Genomic DNA, 11,098 nt, shown 5'->3' on the forward strand with positions numbered 1-11,098 from the left:
AAAAAAAACCATTGATGTACATTTTGTTTTACCTTGCAAATTCAGTCCTCGATAATTCCTCCATGTCTCTACAGTATATTGCGTAGGCTAGCCAAACGGTTCCGTTAACTGTAGCACGTCTGTGCGTGCGAAGAACACGATTCGCACTGACTCACATCTATTCAGACCCTTCTTTAGATGTAAGGAGGGGAACTTTTTGTTTGCTTTTAAAACTCCAAACAGCTGACTGCCTGGCAGCCTTAGTAACCGCGCGCTACCTGCGTCGACTTCAAAAATCCTGTTTTCTCTTACCTTTGTACGAGCTACAGCAGGCCAATTTATTTACAAATGCTTCGGCCTCTCATTTTTTATGTTTATTTACTGAGATAAACGTTAAGGAAACCATTTCAATTGCATAAATATTGAAAAAATTGAAAAAATGAGAGGTGGGCACCGGGGTACCCGGGTGCGTCCGAACGTTGGTAAAGTTGGGTGCGTACACAAGGGTTAATAAAATTTAAACAATTTTTACATAACTTTAATCTCTTAATCCGTGGTAGTTTAAAAATGAAATACTATTTTGGGAGATGGATTTTTCAATTATGTTAAGCATTTTTTAAATAAATTTAGAGATTTTATGTTTTTTAAATCTTCAATTTTGAGGGATTTAAAATTTTGTGAACTGAAAAAGGTGTTTAAATTATATACATATTATATACATTTAAATACATTCAAAATATGGAACATATATGAAATTTTTTTCTGATAACTATGATAAAAGATCTAACAAATAATATATTCATGTACGCGATTTCATATTCTTTTATTATAATATAGAAAACTCATATTTTTCTATATATAACGTATATGTGTATATATATATATATATATATATATATATATATATATATATATATACACCCACAGTTTGCATTTTTTTTATTACAATTACAAAAACCCAAAAAAACTCCGGTAGCATTGAGGTATCCGTATGTAAACCTCCAGAAACACTTTCAACAGATATTGTATGTTAACCAATTCTATTATACATATCGACAAAACAATTAGTATAAAAATGACAATCAAAATACGTTATCTTTTAGTTTTGTAGTCTGCATTAAAAAAGATTTTATAATAAAACAATTAATAATGGAGTTAGAGTCAATCTCAATCTGCAATAGCATTAACTGACAGCTTGAACATAAACAAATCTTCTGTATTGTAACTTATACGACTACTGATAATATAACAGCTATCCTTGTCTATATAGATTATTTGTACATGGATCATCTTTATTCCTGCTTCTTCAATTTCAAGTCCTTGTCTTTCAAACTTCCGCGTGTCACGCCCCAGAAAACTTTTGGTCTTAAATCGCTATTTGTCGCGGTGAACTTCCAACCGACGTGACGACGGCAACGTTTGCAAAGCGCTACTGTCCAGGCATAACTAAATAGATATCATTGCCAGAGTTAGAGCGTGACAATTGTTCTAATATACGTTGATATAAAGTATTTTCTTACCCTGGGAACCAACTGTAATTAGTCGAAGGTGAAGAGCCACTAAGCGCCACTCCTTGAACATGATAAAAGGTTATAGTTTCGTGTATAATACCCTCAGGATTAACGTAAGTACCCTGCGGGCCTTCTCTGTTCATTGGGAACATATGTGACTGCCTACCGATGAAAGTCTCGCATTGAATGCACACGTAGATCTTATCCTACACAAACGAAAGACCGATATCAGAGATAGCGTATTAACAATACATATATAGAGTATCTGAATATAAACTTCGTTAACTTAAAGTATAAAGTTCTGAAAACAAAAGTGAACGCGAATTCGGTTTTGTTGAATTTTAAATTGAACACGCTAAAATTGTTCCATCGCTAACTAAACAAACGAAATCCACTCATCAATAGATAATTCAAGATATTAACATAACAGCTCTGTTTCATACAGCCGATTGAACGGAAGAACGGCTAATTCATTTTCGGGGTTGGATAAAAGTCGTCGCGACTGCGAACTTTTTCGCTATCGGAAGTCTATTCTTTGTAATTGAATTAGCGCATTTTTAAAACTTAAAAAGAAAAATATATAACTGTGACTTGATGTAAAAAAAGAGAAAAAAGAATTAATGCAAGCTAATACAGCCAGTTCAATTACAAAAAACAGACCACTGTTATGCGCTCGAAACAAGCGTGTCTTTAAGATGACATGGACGCAGACCTAATCTAGGGATGACCGTGGAGAGTGCGTCTCCTGATGTCTGTAAACGCAAGCTGGTCACAGCTTCACGGAACGTGTCACTTTTTTACGACGCGCCCCGACATGTTGAAGAGCGACATAGCCTTTAAGTCAAGGAGCGCAGAACGCTTAGGAGAAGAGTCCTCGGACTTTACGTAATTTCAACTTAATCGCACACGAACTTATATTAACGCACTATATATACGGAAATAATCTCGCGAAGTAGTAACTTTCAAGTCGGCTACCCTTTTTGGCGCTCCATGCTCGGAAGACGCCTCAGTTTCTCGGAGCTAAAGGCACACCGATCGAATAGCGTTTTGTCGTGATCTATGATCGTGCCTTTATGAGCACACGGGCTCGGCGCGGTACCAGAGGTCCGTCACTGGTATCCGCAGCACAGGACGAATGCGCCGTCGCGCGACTAAGTATTGTCGGCATTTAAAAAATGTGAAGATGCTGAGGAGGCGACCACGTCGCTCCTGAAACTAAGTCCCGTAGGGATTTAGAAGATAGCTCGAGCAAGGCTCGAGATGTAAAAGAGCTTCCCTGAACTGTTCTGCGACTAAATGCCTACTAGGAGATGAACTTATAAAGATGCGGTATATCTTATCACATTTTTATATTGATTGCAGATATGTTTTCAAAAGTTTTCCATGTCACTTATAAAATACTATTACGCGTTTTGCAATTTTTTTTAACTTAAAAAACGTGTCAATAATAGTATTTCTTGGATAACGTGGAAAATTATTGAAAAAAAATATTTACAATCAAAATAAAAATTTGACAAAATATATTGTATCTTTAAGAAAAGATCCACAAATCTTATTTTTCTTCCTCCTACGAATTCCATATAGCATGATATACGAAGACCATACTCTTGAAGCTCAAGCGACAAGGCAAGGGAAACAACGCGAGGTGTTCCCGAAAATTGCTCGAAAAGTGCATCGCTTGCCTAGCTGTGTTCTAGGGATTCTATAAGTCGCCGTATCGTACGACGTTCCTTCGACGGCACTCGTCACAAGCTCCATTTTTTTCCTCAATTCTAAAACATGTCTTGCAAATGACATTGAAACGGAAACTTATTTTTGAACGAATTGTTGCATATCAGCTATGTAGATATTGAGTCACACAAATGGACGAAATAACATAGATTTTTTAAAGTCGTAACAGGCAAACGGTTTCCATTATATTGCACTCGCATCTAAACTTTTGATTCTTTTCTAACACTATTACCGCATCGATTTTAACATGTAACAAATAATAACTTCTGCAAACGATAACAAATATAAAAAAACATTATAAATATTGTATCACTCGTTAACTTATATTAACTTATATTTGTAACATAGAAACAAATCTGGAATTATTAATACCAAAAATTCTTTTGTACTTACATCTTTTCAATTAGTTTTACTATTGTGCATTTTGTGAACTTTGCGTACCTTTTGTTGCGACAAAGAAATATTACTCTCATGATTCTTGCACCTTGTTATTACTGAATGATTATTAGAATTTACTAGTGCGTTGGTTAAAAATTATAAAGGATTAATTACGCATAAATTAATCATCGTTATAGATCGTTATAGATCACTATAGATTTTTTACATACCTCTAAGAGATACTTTAATTCTCGTTGCAAACGAGTAATAGCACAATCGTGACGTAGTAATTCAAGTCTTTCGTCGTGATCTATCAGAATATTCTCTGCGACCCAGAAAGACAAACCGACAGGATCTTTAGGTACGTTACCTCCTCCTATAATGTAGAAAAAATTTTCAAACAAATTGTAAGTCAAAGCAAATAATTGCATAAGTTATGGCTAAGTTTAGACTAAGTTCAAATTAAGTTTTATTGCAAATTGTAAATTTCGAATATATGCAAAACATTTTTTCTATTAACCTGTAATAAGTACGATGCCTTTTTAGTCAAGCTATAGATATAGTGGGGTCCGGCGGAACCCAATAAATTTTTGCCATTTTTAATATGATAATAAAAGGTAATAAGATAAGAAAAACGCTTTATAGTTCGAAAATAATACTTTGCAAATATTATATTACAACTAGACATATATAATAACAGTCTCAGTTTTTTAGTAATCTAAAAGAAAACGTTAACTGATTATAAAATGAACACAATGTGGACCGTGTTGAAATAAAATACATTGAAAGACAAATAATCGGAAAAAGAAAAAAATGTATGTTTTAATCTAAGTCCACAAATTATAGATTATATAAAAAATATAAACAGGTATTGTTAAATTAAATACAATATTAAAATCTTAGAGGGTTTTTAGATGCAATCGTTACGGACAGTGCTTGCACATTTGATGCATACTGGTTCATTGCATCTAACATATACTTCTTTGGACTTCATATCTTTACTTCTAGGATTTATTACATCTTACTTTGGATGATAAAATAATTTTAGATCTTTCAATTTCTTTAATTTTTAAAATAGATGAAATTATTAAACGCAATGACTTATGAATATATTGAGTTGTAAGACGTCTCTTAAGATCAGGTTCTACTAACTGAAAGGCAAGAGCTTTTACTCTTTTGCGTGAAGAATGACTCATATTAAGCTGAAGATTAAGAAAATTATTTTCATAAAAGTAACGTTAACGGCATAATGGGATTACTATGACCCCAGACGAAAAACAAATGCATATAATTCTACTTACAAATAACTCGATGATCTTTTCTTCTGTCACACTGAAAACTGTTACTCGAAAGGTACTGAAGATATTAACGCCATACAGTGGATAGTTTAAGAATTATCACGAAAATAAAATTAGTTGGAGTCCCTGGGACTCCATTGTACCTGTTACGGGTTAAAGACATAACTCACTAATTTCAAGAAACTGCAAATGATGACGTATCTTCGTGGAAAGTCTTGCAGGATCATATTGCCTGTAGATCCAAGCTGGCCAAGGAGTTATCATTGCATCCAGATTTTCTATTCTCTCTTGCTTTTTTATGTTCTCCTCCAAATCAGGATGAACTCTCAAACGATCTAATGAGGCCAAGCGTTGGTCCCAGAATGGTGGCCCAAGTGTTATCTCTGGTAACACTTTAACATTGGCCGAAATTTTATGATGTTCCTGGTTATAAGCAATATAAAATTCTTATAAGTAAAATTGTGACAAGTAATGCAGTATAGTTATTAATGCACTGACATTTGATATGAAAGAGAGATCTATATTATTTTTTTTCAATATTAAAAAAAAAATTAATTATAGCATTAATTATTTAATAATTTCGATAATTGTTACATATGCATAGTGTCTGACACAACGTGTATGTTTGTTCATATACAAGTAGAATTCATGAAACTGAACAAGTTATATACTATTTTGCACAAACTACAATAATTATTGAGATATTAAAATTAGATTAAATATTAATAAAATATTAATAAAAATACTTTAATAAAATATTAATAAATATTAAATATAGTAAAACAAATATTAATAAATTAATAAAACATTAATTTAATATTATTAAACATAAAAAACATTATTAAATATATTATTAAATATTAATCAAATATTAATTAGATTAAATATTAATAAAAACTAGCGAATAAGTGCGTGTGATACGATGAGACGAGCTCTGTAGGCAAAGTTTTATCCAAGATGTTTGAATATTAACAGTTTCTTAATGATAACAAGTATTGTGGACAGTAAAATGTGCACTCATTGCGAAATGAGTGCACATTTTAATGCCTATTATTGCCAAAAGATTGTCAATAAATTCTGACATCTTGAATGGAACTTACAGAGTTTGTCTCATTGAGTCACATATTCTAATTTGTCTAATTTCTCTCACTGATATCTAAAAAATTATCGTTTGTAAAATAATATAGGACTTTTTCGTTTAGTTTGATAAGTTTTATATATATTCACACACGAGCATATACATTACGTCAGGTACTTTGTATAACATGACTCATATATAAAAAAAAAATAACTGACCGGTGAAACAATACGTAGTATTTTGAACCGTTGTCTGCCCTTGGCTTTCAAATGAAAACCATTTCTCCCAGTTCCCTCTCTGTACTCGTATATCTCAGCAGTTGTTCCTATCTGTATGACAGGATTACCATAACATACACAACCAAAAGTACGATCATTTTTTATGCAGTTTTTCAGAATGTCAACAATATGCAGGTTGAAGATTGTCATTGGCAAAGTTTGTCCAGGAAATAGCACGGTTTGCTTTATCAGTAGTGGTAAATTCATATAAATGCCATCATCCAGTATTGTTCTCCCTCTCAATTCCTCCAAATTCGGTCCCAGGTACTATAGAATATAAACTTATATATACTTATGTATATGTAAGATATAAGGGGATGTGAGATATATACACACAGAAAATAATTCTACTGTGATTATTCAATTTACTTTCCTTTTTTGAAATAATGGTTTTCTTCAGCAAAAAATATTCTTTTGATAAAAGTATTAAAATATATTCAACGCAAATTTTAGAGAAGTTCATTTTTAGCTTCAGCTATTTCAGCTTTTGCATATATGCAAAAGTTTTCTTATGCAAAAAGAGAATTTATATTTTTTTGCAAGAATGTCATAAAACTTTATCAAAGAGAATGTTGCTTTAACTTTATATATATATATATATATATATATATATATATATAATAATAATAAGAGAACCACATTTTTGTTTTTATGTAGTATTCTTGATTGAAATGCTAAACTTACTAGGATTCAGAGCACCAGTCATGAATCTTTTTGCGTGAATCTGTGATCTTACTAATCAATCATATAATTTTTTCTCTAGTATGAAATCATGAAAAATGAATAATTTTAAAGCATTTGAAAATAATTATGAATCTTTCTGTCCAACATAAACTCGTGAAAAGTAAACATTTCTATAGATTTTCAGAATTAGATTTTTCATTTTTCACAAGTGCATATTAAGGGAAAAGATTAATTCATTAACTTTCAGAACATCTTTTGATACTTATGATGAATTTATAATAAATCTGGGGATATATAAAATTTGAACTTGAAAACAACCAAATAATATTTACTTCAATGCAGTATATGTATCTTTTTGTATATAAAATATATGTATAATGTATGCTTACATATCTTATAAAGAATTATTTTTTACAGTGATCTAAACTAAATGCCATGCATTTCTCAAACTATAAACAAGCATGTACTCACCGAGTGGGTTGCTGGTAATGTTACATCAAATGTATTGTTTATAGGCACTGGTATTTCATCCATACTGAACGAATCTGAACTATCGTCCGACACGTCTGCAATCATATCTGTATCATATTGCATGTTTGATGATCTGTTTACATTTATTCTGATACTATATGTTGGGGAGAAAAATGCATAAATCTCATCAGAGGAGAGTATACCTAGATAGTCTGCAGTTCCTCTTAACTTCAAAATTTGTGGTTAAATTGTGAGACTAAAACTTTGCAAAACAGTTTATAATTCTTCATCAGGCACATATTTTGCAAATGTAATTGGGAAGTCTATACATGTCATATTTTGAAGGCTATACATGTCACTAATCAAAGATATTTATATCGTTCTTTGTTTTATATATATATATATATATATATATATATATATATATGTATGTATATGTATATATATTATATATATATTATATATATATATATATATATATATATGTATATATATATATAGTCTCTATCATTTATACATGTATTTTCAAAAAAATATATTCTATCTTGACAATATATACACATATAGTGGTAAATCAAGTGCCTAAAGTAATGAAAACGCATGCGTTTACTGAAGAATTAACTTCAAAGTGATCAATTTGATGATTCTGGTTGCATCAATTAGATATGAAAACTAGCTCTTTTACTGGACTAAACTCTACATCTTTCTCTTTACATCATAGAATTCCGTGTCAAATTTCAACTGGTAGACACAAACAAGACACTCTTGACTGTTGTCTGGTGCAATCAGTCCTTACACTCATTACAGATTTCTTTAGGTCGGTGAATGTACATCATACACACACAGGAAGTTCCAGAAAGCAGCCACTGGACTTTGACAATTCATTCTGTCCTGCGTTACAAATAAGATTGTCAGACATCCAGATTTCAGTTGCAGTTTGGACGTCTGGCAATCCTAATTATGAATGGAAAAAATATATGTGTCATATGTTCATTGTTTGTCTGTCAGTTTTGGAGGTAATAGCAGATTTACGAGTCGAAGAGAAAGCGCTATTCTACTAAAGTACGACTCTGCTGTATCCTCGAGATAAATGGAATAAATTCTTCAAATTTAACCATTTATTTTGAGGATGCCAACATATATATCGTCGTGTAACCTTATACTACGTATATATTACCAAGTGATTTCGAGACTATCGGGAGTACGTACCTCTTACGCGACGACCGGTGCTGTCGCTTTCCTCGCTGCTAGATTCCATTTCTTCATCGCTGATATAATTATAGTTAAACATAACCACTTGCACACATTTGTCGTGTATTACGGTGCATCGAATTCACTTTAATTTGAAAGTAAACTACTCTTTTCTGACGTTGTCACTTGTCAGACGTATGGTGTGAAAGAGAGAAAGAGACAGAAGCGGGAAGGAGGAGAGATGTGTTCCGTACCGGAAAAAACAACACAAGGAGTAATGAGCCACGCAAGATGACACAGGTTGCTCGGTCAATTTGTGAATCCACCACGTCTTGATTCTTGTTCGGCAAACCTGCGTTAAAGCAATCCGTTAGCTTTGACACTCGTCGGCTGCGTTGTTGCAGAACAATTCGCAATCGCTCTCGCTGATGAATATAGAACCTCTTGACATTTATCGATCGATTCGGAAACTCCCGCCTTTATTTAAAGACGCCATCTGTGTGCCTCGAGCACCTTCGGATTTTAGTAATAGCGAATTCGGGTTGCGTTCCGAAATTCACTGCCAGTACAGGGCAGCGGGTGTATATCAGTTGGACACGGGGCAATTGAACACAGTCCAATCACAAGTCGCTGTTCCAAGGGACCCTACAAATGTCTCTAATCATACGATGCTGTGATTGGCTGTGTCCAAATGCACCGCTCCCCAGGGCAGCGATCACGTAACTTTTCCCCTAGGGCGGAAACGTGAAAAGTAAAAAGTTTCGCGTGAACTCGTGATCACTAAACTCGGTGAAGCGTAGAATCGTAATACTTTTCACGTGAACTTGTTATGCAGAATTCACACCGCGTTCGATGTCCAACGTATGACGTAAACGTCCGATATCCAATAGGAGAACAGCTTTCCAATAGAAAATTCAACTCTCCATTAGAAAGCTGTTCTCCTATTGGATATTGGATGTCGTACAGTCACAAACTTAAAGGTTGGTGGGTCGTTTTTAGCAAATTTAGGAACACATTACGACTTGAAAAGAAGGAGAGTCACTGCTCCGTCTGCGGAGCACGCCTGCGCAGTGACTAACTACGATAGGAGAGAAATGACATATACGTAGTGTCATAAAAGTAAACATGACGTTCGCGTGAGAAGTGTTCCGCAAGACTCGTCGTGACCATCGCTAAGAGCCATGCCAAGAGCATCGTCGATTACATGCAAATATAAATATAAGTAATAGATTTCATTACAAAAAATATATAAATTATGTTTGTAATATAATATTAATTGTTATGTAGGAAATTTAATATCTGTTATATTTGTGTTTTGCAGAAGGAAATAAATATCACAAGCAGAATATGAGAAATCTATTATTTATCTTTATATTTGAGTGTAATCCACGGTGCTCGGTCACAACGAGTCCTGCGGAACACTTCCCACGCGAACGTCATGTTTACTATTATGACACTACGTATATGTCATTTCTCTCCTATCATGATTACTCACTGCGCAGGCGTGCCCCGCAGACGGAGCAGCGACTCTCTTTCTTCTCAAGTCGGAATGCGTTCATAAATTTGCTAAAAACGATCCACCAACCTTTAAATTTGCGACTGTACATTGGACATCGGACGCGGTGTGAATTCTGCATTAGCCATGAAATGTGCTGGCGAAAAAGTGAAAATCTAGTGACTTGATGAATGGCTTGGTTTACATAGTGCATTTGATACGCGTACTAAATAGTAACTTTCTATTAGATAATCTTAATATCGACAATGCATATCAACGGCGACGCACATCAATCAATACAATACAATACAATCAATACAATACAATCAATACAATACAATCAATACAATATAATCAATACAATACGTTTTATTGATGAATATTATACCAGCTTAAAATACCGTTGTTTATATATATCGTCGATATTAAAATTATCTAATAGAAAGTTACTATTTAGTACGCGTATCAAGTGCATGATGTAAACCAGGCCTATGTCTTATGTTACGTCTCGGCGGGTTGCGCCCACGTTGCCATGAAGAATAGTGCTCGAATCCTAGCACGGGATCAGATCGCAATTTTTCGGGCTAAACGAATCGCGTGATTCTACCCGGGGATCCGTGCGACCAAGAGTAATCGCAATGGATTTTGCGCAAGATGCAGTAGTATAATCACCGTAGTATAACCTTACGATGGGTCGGACAGTCGCAGACTTTAATCGTAGTTTCGCGCGTATAGAAATAATATAGATAATGACTTACCAGTGGTCGTCCACCGTGTCCGGTTGCTTCCTGTACCCCTGTATAGCGCTCTCGTGGCTTACGTGGATTGGTACCTCCTGGACCTCTAGATGCTGCCGACTCTGGGGGGGAGCGGTGCACTTGGACACGGTGCATTTGGACACAGCCAATCACAGCACCGTGTGATTAGAGACATTTGTAGGGTCCCTTGGAACAGCGACTTGTGATTGGACTGTGTCCAATTGCCCCGTGTCCAACTGATATACA

At 34.1% G+C, this 11,098-nt stretch overlaps 1 protein-coding gene across 3 annotated transcripts; it reads right to left on the reverse strand.

Annotated features, from left to right (window-relative positions):
- Positions 1-985: 985 nt before the first annotated feature.
- Positions 986-9,054, reverse strand: LOC116845737 (protein cereblon). 3 transcript variants are annotated; one of them, XM_032818782.1, is made up of 8 exons: positions 8,618-9,053; positions 7,612-7,670; positions 7,409-7,503; positions 6,194-6,520; positions 5,068-5,320; positions 3,830-3,975; positions 1,500-1,696; positions 986-1,425 (listed from the first exon to the last, which is right to left on the reverse strand). In XM_032818782.1, exons 3-8 carry the CDS (start codon positions 7,469-7,471, stop codon positions 1,272-1,274), a joined length of 1,140 nt encoding a protein of 379 aa, XP_032674673.1. In that variant the 5' UTR covers positions 7,472-7,503; positions 7,612-7,670; positions 8,618-9,053; the 3' UTR covers positions 986-1,271. The 3 variants fall into 3 exon arrangements, with proteins under 3 accessions (XP_032674673.1, XP_032674671.1, XP_032674672.1); XM_032818780.1 differs by lacking the exon at positions 7,612-7,670 and having other exon boundaries at positions 7,409-7,515; XM_032818781.1 differs by lacking the exon at positions 7,612-7,670 and having other exon boundaries at positions 1,272-1,425; positions 8,618-9,054.
- Between the last annotated feature and the right edge of the window lie 2,044 nt (positions 9,055-11,098).

This window comes from Odontomachus brunneus, unplaced genomic scaffold (genome assembly GCF_010583005.1).
Source record: "Odontomachus brunneus isolate Ranch 3 - 2012 unplaced genomic scaffold, Obru_v1 Obru_scaffold_057, whole genome shotgun sequence".
Classification (NCBI taxonomy): domain Eukaryota; kingdom Metazoa; phylum Arthropoda; class Insecta; order Hymenoptera; family Formicidae; genus Odontomachus; species Odontomachus brunneus.